The following is a 17,486-nucleotide window of genomic DNA, read 5'->3' as shown; positions in this document are numbered from 1 at the left end:
CCCCAATTATTTCAAAGTCCAATCAGGGAATCTGTAGACAGAAAGCTCAGTGGTCGCCAGGGACTGGGAGGGTGACAGCTACAGATGTCCTTTGGGGTGAAAATGTCCTAAAATTGACTGTGGTGACTCTGAATACACTGAAAATCACTGACCTGTCCACTGTGGGTGGGGGAACTGCATGGTATGTAAGTGATTTCTCAAGAAGGCATTTTTAAAAGAACAGGAAATAAAATCAATGCCAACTTCTGAACACAAGCTTCCCTGGGGGACAGTGGTTGGTGGTCACATTCAACTTCCTCTCAGGGTTTCACCACTTTGCCCAATGAGAACATTTCCTGACGGGGACAAGTGCCCATTGTCCATCAGCAGCCGCTGGCACTCTAACAGGGATGCCATTATGTCAGGAGCACAGTGTTGGAAATTCTCGGGGGGACAGTAACAAACCATGGTGATGATGCAGCAAGGTAGGACCTGCTATCAGATATACCCCCAGAAATCTCTATAGTATGGCTGGTTCCCTTACTTTTTTCTCTTTTTTAATGTTTTTATTGATATTGAGAGGCACAGTGTTGGAAATTCTCGGGGGGACAGTAACAAACCATGGTGATGATGCAGCAAGGTAGGACCTGCTATCAGATATACCCCCAGAAATCTCTATAGTATGGCTGGTTCCCTTACTTTTTTCTCTTTTTAATGTTTTTATTGATATTTAGAGAGGGAGAGGGAGAAGGGAGGTAGAAACATCAATGATAGAGAAACAGAACAGCTGCCTCCTGCACGCCCCCTACTAGGGATCAAGCCTGCAACCTGGGCATGTGCCCCGCCCGGAAATCCTCTTGGTGCCAGCGTGGACACTCAACACTGAGCAACTCCGGCTGCACTGTTCCTTTACTTTGACCAAAGGAATTTCAACAGAAACAACAAAATTGTGAGTCTCTTTGGGGAAAGGGAACTGTGCACTGATGCCTGCCTTGGCTGCCTCTTCCTGTCCCCTGTTCCCCTAGCCAGCCTCAGCTGCCCAGCAGCTAGAATGGAAGGGGATGCACATGGCCCTGGCTCCCCCTGGGTGGACGATGTGCTCATGCAGCAGGGCTTTGGAAATTGCCATTATGTCAGGAGCACAGTGTTGGAAATTCTCGGGGGGACAGTAACAAACCATGGTGATGATGCAGCAAGGTAGGACCTGCTATCAGATATACCCCCAGAAATCTCTATAGTATGGCTGGTTCCCTTACTTTTTTCTCTTTTTTAATGTTTTTATTGATATTGAGAGAGAGAGGGAGAGGGAGAAGGGAGGTAGAAACATCAATGATAGAGAAACAGAACAGCTGCCTCCTGCACGCCCCCTACTAGGGATCAAGCCTGCAACCTGGGCATGTGCCCCGCCCGGAAATCCTCTTGGTGCCAGCGTGGACACTCAACACTGAGCAACTCCGGCTGCACTGTTCCTTTACTTTGACCAAAGGAATTTCAACAGAAACAACAAAATTGTGAGTCTCTTTGGGGAAAGGGAACTGTGCACTGACTGCCTTGGCTGCCTCTTCCTGTCCCCTAAACCTGTTCCCCTAGCCAGCCTCAGCTGCCCAGCAGCTAAAATGGAAGGGGATGCACATGGCCCTGGCTCCCCCTGGGTGGACGATGTGCTCATGCAGCAGGGCTTTGGAAATTGGGGTTCAGTTCAAGCCTCGGTGGGTCTTCCCCAAGGCGGTCCTCTTGCTGGGCTCACCCACACGCCTTGGCCCAGTAGTGGCCCATTGGCCTGGATGCCAGTGGAACGCAGGATGAGTAAACCCAGTATAGTGCCCACCTGCCACGTCTGCGGCGATGGCTGTAGCACTGCCCGGAGGCCACCGGGAGCCACGCAGCACTATTTCACATCCTTATTTCCCCTCTAATTGGTATTCAGGAGCCAGGGCTTGTCAAAGCACAAACCATCCCAGTAGGTTCCTCTCACGGTACTCTGGTCAGGGTCCAGCAAACATACAGCCGCTCAGACCCTTCTGGATGGCCCTCTGGGACAATCTGAAGGCGCTGAAGGGAAGTATGGGGAACGGCTCTGGCCAGTGTGTCTGTTGGTTGAGTGTTGTCCCACGCACCCAGAGGTTATCAGCTAGATTCCGGGTCAGGGCACATGCCTGGGTTGTGGACTCAATCCCCAGTAGGGGGTGTGCAGGAGGCAGGTGATTGATGGTTCTTTCTCATCGATGTTTCTCTCTCCCTCTACCTTCCCCTCTCTCAAATCAATAAAAATAAAAAAAATAAAAAAGAAAGAAGGAAAGAAGGAAGGAAGGAAGGAAAGAAGGAAAGGAAGGAAGGAAGGAAGGAAGGAAGGAAGGAAGGAAGGAAGGAAGGAAGGAAGGAAGGACAGGCAGGTCTGCCCACTGGCTGCCAGATCAGGTTCTACCTCCGAGTCACAGAGACGAAGGTGGGCAGAGGAACTGCTCTTCCTGCCTCAGGCACATCAACCCCAAGTCTATAACATGGAGAGTAACAGCGTGTCCAGAAACCCACTGCCAGCACTTGGCATCCTCTTGCAGATTTTGAGAAATGTATAAATCGTCTTACCCACAAAAATGGGTATCTATATATATAAAAGCCTAAGCGACCAAACAACCGAATGACGGGTTGGGTCGCTGTGATGCGCACTGACTACCAGGGGACAGACGCTCGAAGCAGGAGCTGCCCCCTGGTGGTCAGTGCACTCCCACAGTGGGAGTGCCACTCAGCTGACCAATGGATGCCAGACACAGGGCTCACGGCTGGCTGCTGCAGCCCGGAGACCTCAGCAGAGCAGCCGCAAGCCTACCGAGCAATGGTGGTGGCAGGCATAGCGGGGCCAAGAGTGGCAGGCGGCATTGGACTGCCGGTTTCGGCCCGATCCCCTGATCCCCCACAGGCTACGCCGAGGGACCCCACCGGTTCACGAATCTGTGCACTGGGCCTCTAGTAAAATATAAACACTATTCAAGAGCCGGCACCTGTCATTTCACCCCACCAGAAACCTTCCAGCGTGAGCACACAGGGCAGGACTCCCATTTCTAAGAATGTGTAGCATTTTATTTACAGCCGCCCGCTGCATGGCTAGTCCCCTGCCCTGCCAGGGAGGGTTGTTTGTGGGGTCCTGCCTGACTGGGGTCAGCACAGCAGCAGCGCTCTCTGGGGCATGGCTGAGTGAGAGCCAACATCAGCTAGTGCTGACCTTCAGACCATGTCCCGAGTCTTGGGAGCATGGCCCACCTGTCCTGTTCGCTCATTCAACACAGCGCAGACTGGGAGAGTGGCAGAGACAGTGCTGTCCTGCCAGGGCTGGCCTGGCCACGTCATTTCTTGCTCTTCCGTGTCCACTTCTTTTTCATGTCTGGCTCCTGGCACCCAGGCACCTTTGCTCTGGCCCCTGCCTGAGGCTGCCGCCGCCTCTTGCGTGCTCCTCTCCCGCCACGGCCCCCGGGCTGTTCCTGGGGCGCAGTGGGGTCAGCCCCTGGACCCTGACGCTGCCTCTTTCTCTCTAATCTGGAACTCAGGTCTGCACGTGGGTCCTCCCGTTCATTTCTCCCTGAAACAGCAAGGCCACATAATGAGGTGCGTGAAGGCCTGGGCTACTCCACTTCAATGGTGACCGAAGGTGCCAGCCCAGGGCAGCAGAGAACACGAGAGCACCTGGCACAGAAGCACCGACAGCCTCAGGAGCAGACACGCACCAGCAGCCAGGGCCCTGCACAAGTGCGGACATGCTGGCTCCTGATATCAGAGAGGCAGCCTCAGAAAGAGCAGTGAGCACAGGATCAAGGCAAAGACATGACAGAGGTGCGGACGGGCCGAGGCTCAGTGCACTGGGGCTGGAGGTGATGCTGGTCAGAAGGGACAGGCTCAGAAGCAGGGCCGGGAACAGGGACTCAACCTGGTGCACCAGAGCCATGAGATGGCATTTGGGGGCTGCTGGAGTAGGTGCTCGAGTGGGCCCTGTGCCTGCCGCAAGGCCCAGGTGTGAAACATATGAACGGCGGGGCCCTGGGCAGAGCAGTGGTGAATCGAGGGACACTTCAAAGGGCACAGCCCATTTCACTGCAACAGGCAGCCCCATGCCTGGTGGTCTGCAGTGGGCGCGTGGCCTGGGTGACAGTAGCAGAGTCGTCCTTAGTGAGGCTGTCGAATTCTCACCACAATTGTGTGGACAGCTGAGGAGGAGGGAGGAGGCAGGGGAAGGAAAGCCTCTAGAATCAAGGAGAGCGGTGAGGCGAACTGGTCTCGGGCAGACACTGAGGATGAGGAGTGGGTGGGTCAGAACCCACAGATGCACACGGATCAAAGATGAAGAAGGATCAGGAAGCAGCAGCACAGACTGGAACTGCAGACAAGGAGAGGGGGGAAGATGGCAAGTGGCCCAGAAGCCAGACAAGCCGAGTCCCGGCTGCACCGGGCAGCCTGCTGCTGCAGGGCATCTGGTCCAGGGCACTCATGGTGCTGGGGCAGCCAGGGCAGGCAGGAGTGTTCCCATTACAACAGGTGGGTAGGCCCCTCCACCATCAGTGGGCACTAGTCCTACCTGTCTCGTTCTGCAGCTGGGATTTGGGCAAACGCTTCTTGGCCTTCCTCCCCTTCCTTCCTTCTTGCAGTCCCCTGTAGGCTTCTTCTGGGACGTCCTCCTCAGGGAAGAGGCCTGAGGACCAAGGCAGACAGAGGTCAGGGCCGAGGGCAGGCCTGTTCAGTCTGCTCCATATGACCCAGCAAGCAGCCCCTCCCCAAGCTTGTGCCAGGAGGCCCTGCTCCACGCCCGCCACAGCTCAGCCAGCCCGAAACCCTAGTCGGCACCATGGGAAAGAGCCCGTTCTTGGAGCACATAGGATGCCAGGCCTACTTCTTTAAAACGCTTATGCCGGGAGGGGCTCGGGAGAGCCTCCTGGGCAATGATGTTCCACAGCTGGATGAAAGGCTCTGCACCAGTCAAAGCCCACAGGTGCACAGTATTCATGCCTTTCACTGGATGTAAATCTCACCTAAGAAACACTGGACTTTAATTCATAACGGGCATGAGGTATTTAAGGGTGAGGGAGGGAGGGCTCAGTGGGCAGATTCGTGATAGGACAAGGACAGTGAAATGATGATGACAGAATCCAGGTGGCGGATATGCAGGCCTTCACGATAAAATCCTTTCAACTCTGCTATGTGTGTAAACATTTTTATAATGAAATGTTGGCGGGGAAAATGCTACATCTCCAATCAAAAACCTTCCAGAAAACTGTCTGCAGAATAAACCGTACCAGTTCCATCAGCCACACACCAGGACGTGGAGAGGTCTGCTGCAGACCGGCAGTCTTAGCATGCTGGGAACTTACTAGAAATGCAGGTTCCTGGGCCCCACGCTGCCCCAGGCCCAGCACTGACCTAAGATGAGCTGCAGAACCCCAGACCCCTCTGTGCAGACTATTCATGCTGCGAGGGTGAACCTACGAGCTCCCACGCTCTCCTGAGAGAAGGGGACAGATGCCTTCTCCCCGGGGCCGGTCTCAGTGCTCACCTTCAGCGAGGTTCTGCAACCTGCAAGAACAAGAGACAGTCACTCCCCATGGCTGTGGCTCCCAGAGGAGGAAGGAGGCGGAACAGAGAAGGCACCCCACAACCTCCAGCCTCCTGCCTCCTGTGCGGGCAGCATGGTGGCCCTCGGTGAGGCCCCTCGCTACCTCAACTCTGAAGCGGAGTCCTGCCCCCTTGCCCGCTAGCTGAGGCCGCCCGAGAGGGAAGGGGCAACCCCAGGGCAGTGGGAAGAACAGAAACACTTACTTTCGGATCACTTTGTAGAGACGCTTCCTGTTCTGAGAAGGGGTGCTCTGGTGACTGGCCATTTCAAACAGCTTGTTAGCAACAGCCTCATAGTCAAACTGTTTCACAAAGAGACACCATGGGGACAAAGAGTCGGTCACTGCCAGGTGCTGCCAGAATGTGAGCAAGTAGAGAGAAGCACCTGGCCCACAGGACACACCTGCTGTCCCCTCAGCAAAGGTGACTGTGTACAGCTCACTCCAGGACAGTGCCCCCCCGCAAAAAAGAACAGCTTGTTAGCAACAGCCTCATAGTCAAACTGTTTCACAAAGAGACACCATGGGGACAAAGAGTCGGTCACTGCCAGGTGCTGCCAGAATGTGAGCAAGTAGAGAGAAGCACCTGGCCCACAGGACACACCTGCTGTCCCCTCAGCAAAGGTGACTGTGTACAGCTCACTCCAGGACAGTGCCCCCCCAAAAAAGGGAAGCCTCTCTATAAATTTAAATCCTCTGGTAGCCACATGAAAACAAGGAAAATTAATTTTGATAAATTTTATTTAAATCAAGGTATCTAAAATCTGACTAATTTCTCAAGTAATCAATACTGAAAAGTTGTAAGTATCCCACGTTCCCAATGCACCTGGAATCATAGGTCCTCAGTGGCCCCAGCGCCCTAGGAGGCGGTGGGCAGTCCTGGGGCTGGGCAGCTGATGTACGGTGAAGCCTCTGAACCCCGTCTCCAGGTGCCCAGCCCCCAACCCCGTTTTCAAGGACTTGTGCTCTGGCAGACGCAGGGCCCCCCAAGTCTCAGCCAACGGCTGCCCTCCCCGTCCCTGACGCCTCCCCCACTCCAGCTCTGCCAGCTCCCACAGTCGGCTATAAAGCCGAGGAGAGAGGCTGAGCTCAGCCCACGAGCCCAGGCCACGCACCTGAAGGACGGCGCCCGTGCTGTCCTCATCGTCCTCGCCCTGCTCCTCACCCAGGCCAGGGTGAGCCCCACAGGAGCCTAGGATGAAAGAGCTGCATCAACTCAAACAACTGGGAACCAGCCCTCTTTGCCAGGGCCCAGAGTGCAAGGTGTAGGCTGTGGGAGCCCACAGCACGAGACAGGGGGACCCCGACAGCCTCACGCTGAGGGAAGTGGGGCCACCGCAGCCTGGAAACAAGGGAGACACCCCAGAGGAGGTGAAGGCCTGACCGGTCCTTGAGGAGGGAAATGAAGAGGGAATTATGAGTGGCGCCTTAGGTACATGTGGTGCCAGACTCTGGACGCGAGGGAGAAGGGCAGCTGGTCCAGCCACAGGGCGGGCCTGTGGAGACGATGTTTCAGTCATTTGGGGCTTTCACGTCACTGCCTACAGAGAAAACTGCTGGACCACAGGTGGCCATGTGGGCAGGTGTGTGTGGCAGATGAGGACAGCGAGGCGGCAAGCAGGCACAGGTGGGCACGGGCAGACCAGTCAGGAGACTCCTGGGTCTGCCTGGGCCAGGGCCACTCAGGTGCTTAGAGTGAGAGAGAAAGGGAGGGACAGGTGAGACGCAGGATGCCAGAGAACGTGCTGGAGGTGGTGGTGGGGGGGGGTGCTGACTAACAAGAAAGCCAAGGGGAGGGAGACGTTAACCCCTAATTTATGGTCAAATGACCTTCCACAAGGGCGCCAGGACCTGTCAGTGGGGAAGGACAGTCTCTTCAGGGAATGGTGCCAGAAAGTTGGCCATCACAAGCGAAAGAGAGAAGCCGGGTCTTCCCTAACACCACATACAAAAATTAGCTCTAATGACCCACGACCTGCATATAAACCTAAACTAATAAAGCTCCTAGAAAAAAATAGGACAAAAGCTTCCCAGCATTAGATGTGGCACTGAGTTCTTGGATGTTACACAAAAGGCACAGGTAACAAGAGAAAATATAGACAAAATGGACTTAATGAAAATTTTTAAATGCTGTGCATCAAAAGAGACTATCGATAGAGTAAAAACAACTCAGAATGGGAGAAGCTATCTCCAAATCACACATCTCGTAAGGGGCTAGTATCCTGAATATATAGAGGACTCCTAAAATTCAACAAAACAATCCAGTGAAGAGTGGATAAAGGACTTGAATAGACTCTTCTCCAAAGACATACAAATGGCCAACTAGCACATAAAAGGATGCTCAACATCACTAATCATTAGGGAAATGCAACTCAAACCACAACCAGATACACCTCACACCCATGAGGACGGCTATCAAAAAAACCCAGAAAATGACAAGTGTTGGCGAGGATGTGGAGAAATGTGAACCCGTGTGCACTGTTGGTGGGAATGTAAAATGGTGCAGCAACTGTGGAAAAAGTACAGTGGTTTCTCAAAAAATTAAAAGTAGAATTACCATATGATCCAGTGATCCCACTTTTGGGTATAAACCCAAAATAATTGAAAGCAGGGTTTGAAGGAAACACACTGTAGGCCCGCCCCAATCTGATGCTGGTGGGTGAATTCAGAGAAACGTGAATGGATAACGACAGAAAAGGGTACGGACACAATGGGAAACAGCCATTTTGTACGGGAAGCTTTGGGAAAGGTTGTTTACTGCAGTCTGCCTGAAGTCAGGACAAAACTGAACAAGCAAGATGAGTTTGTTCCTGGCCAGGGAGCTCAGTTGGTTAGAGCATCGTCCCGATAAGGTTGAGGGTTTGATCCCCAGTCAGGACACATTCAAGAAGCAACCAATGAATGTATACATAAGTGAAACAACAAATCCATGTTTCTCTCACTCCCTTTCGCCGCCCCCCCTGCCCCAAATCAATAATTTATTTTAAAAATAAAGAAAATAAAAAAGATGAGTGTGGTGCTTTGGAAAGTGTGAAAGCTGCTAGTGACCTCTATTCTCCTCCATCAGAAGTAACTGAAATTAAAGAAGCTCTTGCAGAAAATCCAGGACTTGTCAACAAATCTTGTTATGAAGATAGTTGGGGCCGAAACCGGTTTGGCTCAGTGGATAGAGCGTCGGTCTGTGGACTGAAAGGTCCCAGGTTCGATTCCGGTCAAGGGCATATACCTGGGTTGCGGGCACATCCCCAGTAGGAGATGTGCAGGAGGCAGCTGATCGATGTTTCTCTCTCATCGATGTTTCTAACTCTCTATCTCTCTCTCTTCCTCTCTGTAAAAAATCAATAAAAAAAATATTTAAAAAAAAAAGAAGATGGTTGGGTGATCAAAATGACACTGAGTAAGCCTTCAGAACCAGAGAACTAATGAGTGAAGAAGCATATGAGAAATGTATACATCCATTGAGGAGTGAAAATGGAAAGCCCGCTAAATAAAGTACCATGAAACAATTTCAATTGGCAGAGTTGTCTTAAGTTAATGGTAGATAGATTTTTAATAGCAACTTTTAGTAATACCATGAAAAAAGAAACTACAGCAATACTATTGGAAGAAAATACCCCTAACTTTCTAATGCTTGCAGATAAACACAATGTGCATCTTTTCCCAGCAACCTATGATTTTTAGACTAGGCTACAATTAAAATATCAAAAATAAAGTTTAGTAACAAAACATTCAACTTCATTAGAACAAAAAAGCTACACTGTACACCCATGTTCACAACAGATAAAACCTGGAAGGAATCAGTGTCCATCTACAGATGACTGGATAAGCAACATGTGGTCCATGCACACAATGGAACACCATTCGGCCTTAAAAAGGACCAAATCCTGGCACAGGCTACTACATCGATGATCAACAGAGCTCCCTGTCCCGGTGGAGTCGACATCAGTGGGAAAGATGGGCCGGGACAATCAACAGTGATTTATGTAACTAGAAGCGGGTTATGCCAGGAAGTGAGACAGCAAGGGAGGCAGGCAAGGGCTGGGAGGCTTCGCTTCAAGCAGGGTGGTGAGGGGAGGGCCCCTGGAGTGACAGAGGGTGGACACCGGTGGGAGAGAGAGCGCCGGGGGAGTCAGGATGGCGCACATGGAGCGAGAGCCAGGGGAGTGAGTGACATGGTGCCTGTTTTTCAAGGACACGTTGGCCATCGGGCCAAGAACAGACTTTGGGGGCAAAGGCAGAAATGAGGAGACCAGACAGGCCCAGGGCAGGTGGCACAGAAGGGACAGACACGTCGTACTGAACACACTGTAAGCCTCACCTTCATGTGGCTTCTTGGATGCCACGCCCTGTTCCTGCCCATCATCCTCTGACATCTCCCCCTCCTCCTCCTCCTCCTCCTCCTCCTCCTCCATTTCATTCATTAGGTCTTCAATGGCGAGCGGGGCCTGTTCCACAATCGCTTCAAAGATGCCTCGGTTGATGTTATGTAGAACCAGGGAGCTGAACGGGAGGCAGGCACGAAGGCAGGCGTTAGGCGGGACCCGCAAGGAAAAGACCTGCTGACTCCTGTGACCATCTCTCCGAACCGCCGGCCACTAGGCCCTCCGGTGATTTGTCATGTGGACACAACACGTACCCGCTTCCCCAAAGGGAACAGCAATCCCCAGACAGCCCCCAGAAGAACTCAGTGCGAAAGAAGAACCAGCAGGAGGGAGCCCCTGCCACTTACTCCTTAGTCTGGGCAGCGATTCTGCAGAAGGGCTCGATGAACTTGAGGTTCTGGTCTGCCGTCAGCTGCAGGAGAAGTGAAGCGGAAGCTGCCTCAGGCCTTCGTTCACCAACACCCAGCTCAGCTGCCCACCCTGTCCAGCCCACTGCCACCCCCCCCACGCCCCCTCACCTCACTGGCGCCCACTTTGGCCAGCTCCTCCAGGAAGATCTCGATGAAGTGACTCTTCACCCCGTTGGGGGCCTGGCTATCGGGGAGCAGGATCTCGGTCGTCAGCAGCTCCAACAGCTGCTCAATCTGTCTGAAGAAAGAAAGGAGCACATACAGCAGCAGCCGGGACAGGCACCAGGGCATGGTGTTCTCTCCCTTTGTCACGCAGACACCCGGCCCTCCAGCACGCCAACCTGCAACCCCACGCGGTCCTCCAGGACAAAGGACCCTGTCAATCACCGATTCGTGTGACCTTCCCAGCATCACAACATGTGGCCTGACTGAACTCAGCTACAAAGTGCAAGATGTGTGAGCACTCACAGGCCCTCCCTGTCCCGAGTGCAGGGAGAGGCTTGGGGCGACAGGAGGCTAGGACCACCTGCTGTCTCGCACCCCTCCCGGCTGTCCTCGCTGGGAACTGCTCAGGAAGGCAGACCAGGACACAGCAAATGCCAAGGAAGGAGATGGAGGCCACAGACGGGATGAGCTTGCTCCCAGGTGCTGCTTCACCAAGTACAGGGCCCGTAAGGTCACGACAGACCGCTCCCTGGCACGTTGGTTTCAGTGACCAGAGGCCTGGGCTCCCAGGTCAGAGAGCTCGGAGACCAATCTTCAGGGTCTACAGGCGTCTGAAATCCTGGGCACGTGGTGACACACAGATCTCTACACCTGAGCTGGAAATGGGCATTCTTTAAGGGGCTGCCCGGATGACCTGGGTGTTTGGCAACAGGAGGGTTTCACCAGTTGGGGAAGGAAACGTGGGAAAAAGGAGTTGAGGCCAGAGCAGGTGCAGGAGGCCTCCTCCCAGGGCTGCTGATCACGCTAATGAACACTTACCCAAAACAAACTGGTCCCAGACACTGTGTCAGGACAGGGAAGGGTAGAGGTCACACCAGCACCGGTCACCCAGGCCTGTGTCAGGACAGGGAAGGGTAGAGGTCACACCAGCAGCACCGGTCACCCAGGTAACGGGAGGCCAAGTGCTTCAGCGTGATCCCTGCACTGAACCACTAGTGACAGCGAGGACAAAACCACCTCCGTAATAACAAACCAGTAAGAAGTTAACTGAAGTCAACCGTCCCTCTAACACTGGATTCCGCTTCAGTCACTAGCTACTTCGGGGAACCCACAGCCCAAGGTCCTGAAATGAGTGAGACCCCAGGCCTCAAGGTCCCCATGGGGACTTAGCGATGACACCACTCAAAACCAAAGGACTCCTACCCCAACATAAAGTCACCCTCAAGGACGCTAAACCAAAAAAAATCAGCTAACTATAGTCCAGCTCCTGGTGATCTTCTTTTACATGGGGAAAAAGAGGGCAGGGCCAAGGTTTTGCTAACTGCTTTCCAAAGGTAAAAAGTCCTAGCATACCTGGGGCTGTAAGCTGAAGGCGCTGGTTCAGTAGCTATTCTAACATCTGGGGACTGGTTTTAGTATCCACGTACTTGAAATTAACTCCTTTTATGTACACTTTTTAATTATAAATTAATTCAAAAGCCATTGTTTCTAAGCCCCTTTCCTCCTGTGTTTCCCCACCCCTGTCCTAAAATCGTGCAGGATGTTTCTGGTGCATCCTCAGTAAAATAAAAAGCAGTCTGCAAATGTCATGTGTGAATAATACCACTTCCGTACCATGTGCACAAAACAATGCAGCATCTTAAAAAGTGTCTGTTGGAGTTAAAATCGCTTTCTAATGCCTTATAAATTCTGAGTTCCTTATACTGAACATATATCACTCTCAAAATTAGAAAACAATTCTAAAAAAACCAAATTTTAAATTAATTTTTAAAAATTTTAATGTGAACATTCAGAAATCCACTTTGTGTGGTGGCTCTGTCTGCCCCTCACCCCCGAGGTTAGAAACCAGCTCCCCATCAGCTGGACACACAGCTCCAGGCCAGGCGGCAGGACCCGCCCTGCCCGGTCCCAGGAGGGGCTGGGAAGAGCTGAGCCCCAGCAGAGCCCAGGCCGCCCACTGCAGCAGAGCAGCTCTGCCCGTGCCCGCAGGAATGGAGGCCCCTTGCAGGTTAGAGGACACAGATTACCCCACCACAGCGCTACTGGCAAAGGGAGAAGTCTGGACAAATTAAGTATTTCCAGAACCTGTGCAATGATCATTGACAAAAGAGCTAAACACAAACACACAATATTTTTTATGTGAGAACTCAATTCTAATTCACAACTTACCATCAAGGTTGAAAACAAACATTTACATGAACTCACACAAACTATAATTTTTAAAACACCTTCACTGTAAGTGCCATCAGGTCACTCTTTAATGTGAAGGCTGACGTCTCCTTTACGACAAATAATTAAAAGAGAACCCGTGAACCCAAACCCCCAGGGACAGAAACCGGGACTGGCCCGCAAGCAGCAGACTCAGGACGTGCTGTGAGTACTGACCTTTCCTCCCATCCCCGCATTTTCAGGGCCGCCAAGGACTCCTTCAGGACCATCCGCATGAGCTGTGGCACACAAGGAGGCTCCGTTAGTGGTAGCGCAACCCAGACTTCCCCCGACAGCCCCTCTGCCCGTGGTCGTCTGCGAGCCCCAAACACACAGCAGGCCCCAGAGCTGTAGGTGGACAGAACACCAAGCCCTCAGAACCCTGGAGAGGTGTTGCTGCCCAGGGCTGAGATGCCCCAACTTTCCAAGCGCACCAGGAAGTCAGGCTTATAGAGGAGACCTGGGGAGCAACTGAGGTACCATGAACAGCAGCGGAGGTGGACTGGGCCCTGCTTCAGGAGTAAGGACGGGAATGAAGCACAGGTGCCCAGAGGCGGCAGAGGCCCTGTAAAAACTGGGTCCGGCAACTGAGAACATCTCCCCCCAACAGAGCAAAAGGTTTACTTTCTTTCTGATCTCCATGCAGTAAACTCTCCCCTTAAACCTCAGCATTTCAATCAAGCCCAATGCCTGCCCCACAACCCCCCGTTCCCCAGTGCATTGCTCACAGCATTTCTGGCCCAGTTTTCCTGCCTTCCGCATATTGACCCCACATCCCGCAGAGGGTCCAGTCGTGGTCAGAGGTGAGAGGACAGGACAGAGCACTCCCAGCAGCAGGACGCCTGTCCTACCTCATTCCCTACCTGCAGTGCCATCAAAAGGGGGCTGTGCTGCTAGACATGGTCACAAGGGGACCTGGGAAATGGGCCTCAACAAGCAACCGAATCCATCCTAGCGAAGCGACTGCACCTCAGGCCCTATGTGCTGATCACATAGAGCTCCCCCGCCTGATAAACCTGTATTTTGTAAAAGTGCAAAGCCTGGCCCTGCCCTGCTCCTCTGCCCGTTGCCTTCGTGTCCAACCTCTTTCCCTCCTCAGCTCTCTGCCGGGACCACACTTCAGTGTCTGCCATGCGGCGTCCACATGACCCTGAGCCAGTCGGAGCTGAGCTGAGTGACAGAATCACACATGAACTGCTGCCCTGAGGGGACGCGTCCTCAGTGAGGCTCGGCCACTGCCCTGTTCAGTGTGCCCCGTGGGTCACCCGCTCTCAGACAGCAACACTGTCCCCTCATCTGGGGACTGTCCCAAGTCCCAGTGAACACCACTTAGTAATAACACTATAGTTCAACACAGGATGGGGGTGGGGAGCTGTTTCTAAAGGCAAATCAGTAACCTAAATTCACAGGAGGGGAAAGGGGATCCTGCAAACAACAACTGTACTGCTGCCCCCACCTGGAAGAAGCCAACTTCAGTGCTGGCACCCAGGCTCCCAAGGGCTTCCACCGAGGGCACGAGCCTCACAGCTCCACCGGCATTCACGGCTCCCCACAACCCTCCAGGAGGGCAACTGTAACCCTCCTCCTCTGAACTGAAAGCCTGTACGGTGTTTCAAGGACTGAATTCTGTGCCTACTTGCCAACCTTCAGAGACGGGTCAAGAACTGCACAATCCTAGGCATGTGCACCCCGAAAAATACTAGGCTCCTGAGCGACCACCAGGCTTTCTGTGCCTACTTGCCAACCTTCAGAGACGGGTCAAGTACTGCACAATCCTAGGCATGTGCACCCCGAACAAGACCTAGGCTCCCTGAGCGACCACCAGGCTATGGGTCAGTGGTCAGGGTGGCCGCACTGACCAGAAGCCTTTAGCTCTGCCCTGTTGGGGTGGGAGGCTCAAAGGCCAGACCACTCCATGCTGCACCCGCAGCCCTCCCTCCCCAGCTCTCTGGGTGCTCACACCTGCTCCCCCCGCCACTCTGGCACCGCAGGGGACCAGCCGAGGGGTGCAGGCTGCTTCCTCACCATGTAGAACTTATCCAGGCGCAGTCTGTCTATGCCCGTCCACTCGCGACTCATGGTCTGCCAGAAGGTCTGAAGGAACAGGTTCTCTGGGGAGGAAAACAGGCCACAGGAGAATCATGGAGGAACCTGGAAGCCACTCTGGGAAGTAAAGTGACAGAATATGAAGACACCTGGTCAGGGCGTTGTGTGCAACCAGCCTCTGCCATTCTCAGTCTGAGTTGGCTGAGCTGTGAATCTGGCTTAGAAATGGAGCCGTGAGGAACCCCAGAAAGAAAAGCAGAGCTCACCCACAACTCGGAGCGGCAGCCACATTCTCCGAAGAACAGGTGCAAAGAGCACGCAAAGCCACCAGCAAGAAAGGAGGCTGCTCAGGCCACTTCTTCCCCAGGCCCTTGGCCTCCCTGTGAATGGGCTGAGGCTCTGCCTGACACTCGTGCAGGACCTCGCCACTTGCCCACTAGCCGTACTAACCAATCAAATGCAAAACCCTGCTGATAATGGCTACGCAAGAGTACAAGGGGCTGACCTGTGCCCTTCAGACACCTGTGTTGAAGCTCTAACCCCCATACATAGAAACAGGACTTTATTTAAATACTAGAGGCCCAGTGCATGAAATTAGTGCAAGAGTAGGCCTTCCTTCCCCTGGCTGCCGGCACCGGCTTCCCGCTGGCACCCAGGACCTGGACGTCCCTGGCAGCCCCAGCTTCATCCGGACATCTGGTCTAATTAGCATAGTACGCTTTTATTATTATAGATATGATCCTTAAAGAGGTAGTTAAGATAAAATTAGGTCACTGTGTGGGACTTCATCCAATCAGACTGCTGTCCTTACAAGATGCGATCAGGACACAGACATGGAGGGGCAATCACGTGAGGACACAGGGAGAAGACAGCATCTTCATGCCAAAGAAAGAGGCCTCAGGAGAAACCAGTCCTGCCCACACCCTGACATCAGGACACAAAGGGTATCTCTTATCTCCCGTTACAGGCTTCCCTAACAGCAAAGAGCTGATCAGATGGTTCAGCAATGGACAGGCCTGCGTTCACTGACTCATTCCAGTGTCACTAGGTGAACACTCTATACTTTGCCTTTTGCTGAGCAGACTCTTCTGCAGGTTCTTAGAAGGTAAAAAGTACAGTAGGTAGATATTCTCCTCCACTAATGACTCCAATGCAGTTAGACTCTGCCAAGTTGAGAAAGTAGTTTCTGTGATTTCTGTGCACGCCGCAGCCCCGCTCCTCCAGCAAATTTTGATCCTTTGCCTATTTAAGTCTGAACTAAACCACTAGCAATGGTCCTAGTGCCTATGCCAGTGATGCTCCCCGGCCCTGGCCACCCTTAGGGCAGCAGAGGGAGGCAAATGCTGGTGCTTAGGCCCTGCCCTCAGAACTCCACTTAAGGACAGCAGGGTCTGGACATCAAGACTCTAAAGACTCCCAGAGACCCCCATGTGCAAGCGGCAGTGTCGAGAACTGCTGATCGTGGTCAGAAGAGAAAAAGCTCACTGAGGAACTTCACAACCATCAGACGAGAGTCAGTGCAGCAGCTTGGTAACACCACACCAGCTTGCCACTTTAATTTTATAATATAGGGTATTGCCCTAGCGGGTTTGGCTCAGTGGATAGAGCGTCCGCCTGCGGACTGAAGGGTCCTGGGTTCGATTCTGGTCAAGGACACATGCCCGAGTTGCGGGCTCGTTCCCTAGTAGGGGGCGTGCAGGAGGCAGCTGATCAGTGATTCTCTATCATCATTGATGTTTCTCTCTCTCTTTCCTTCTCCTTTCCTATCTAAAATCAATAAAAATATATTTAAAATAAATAAATAAAAAAAATGTAGGGTATTAGCCCTTTAGATTTTTGAGCTGAGTGTATTTTAGGTAAATGCGTTAATACAAATTGACACACATAAGCACCAGGAGACACCAGCTACCATGCGGACTTCTCTTGCTCTAGATCTTAGAACCCAGGCTTGTGTGTGTGGTAGCTCCAGACTCGGTGGTTCTGGCCTTCCCAAGGGGTAAGGATACTCACGTGCCTCTGTGGTTTGAAAAGCATGGACGAGCTGGGAGATGGTCCTTCCTAGTTCCTCCTGTGCAGGAAACAGTCAAAAAACTCCTTCAGCCCCTGAAGAAATGCGGCCTCACAACAACAAGCAACACACTCATCTGTCCACCCGTCATGAGACAGGCTTCACTGGCTGCTTCAGCCCAGTGTGCGTGAGGCCTGCAAGCTACATCCCTGCTGCGAAGGGCTTCACTCTACAGCTGGGCCAGCAGAACCTTGCAACAGGGCAGTCACTGCCCTCATGATCCGGCTGAGCCCTGAGCAACAGAGGTTGGTCATCAAAGGCGAGAATAAGAGAAGGCAGGCCAGAGCAGGGAGTCACAGGACATGCAGCCACCTGAGCAGCAGAAAGAGGGAGCCAACCAGCCCTAGTAGGTTTGGCTTAGTGGATAGAGCGTTGGCCTGCGGACTGAAGGGTCCAGGTTCAATTCTGATAAAGGGCACATGCCTGGGTTGCGGGCTTGACCCCCGAGTAAGGGGCGTGCTGGAGGCAGCTGATCAATCATTCTCTCTGATCATTAATGTTTCTATCTGTCTTCCTCTCTGAAATCAATAAAAATATTTTAAAAAGTAATAATAATAATAATAATAAGGGGGAGCCAACCAGACCCCTGTAACTTACTCACTGGCCAAGCAGCACTCCGTGCACTTGCTAAATG

General features: G+C 52.8%; 1 protein-coding gene across 1 annotated transcript; it reads right to left on the bottom strand.

Moving 5' to 3' along the window:
* Nucleotides 1–3,030: 3,030 nt before the first annotated feature.
* RRP1 (ribosomal RNA processing 1) lies at nucleotides 3,031–16,852 on the bottom strand (the record flags this gene model as incomplete). Its single annotated transcript, XM_005880422.2, has 11 exons — nucleotides 3,031–3,553; nucleotides 4,544–4,657; nucleotides 5,516–5,535; nucleotides 5,779–5,876; nucleotides 6,689–6,765; nucleotides 9,892–10,073; nucleotides 10,303–10,367; nucleotides 10,474–10,603; nucleotides 12,916–12,977; nucleotides 14,764–14,849; nucleotides 16,795–16,852. Coding segments are annotated over 11 exons (1,125 nt in total), but the record flags the coding sequence as incomplete, so codon positions are not given.
* Between the last annotated feature and the right edge of the window lie 634 nt (nucleotides 16,853–17,486).

The sequence above is a fragment of the Myotis brandtii genome, unplaced genomic scaffold (genome assembly GCF_000412655.1).
Source record: "Myotis brandtii unplaced genomic scaffold, ASM41265v1 scaffold638, whole genome shotgun sequence".
NCBI lineage: Eukaryota > Metazoa > Chordata > Mammalia > Chiroptera > Vespertilionidae > Myotis > Myotis brandtii.
The sequence above is the reverse complement of the archived record's forward strand: the minus strand, read 5'-3'. Positions and strand labels throughout refer to the sequence as shown.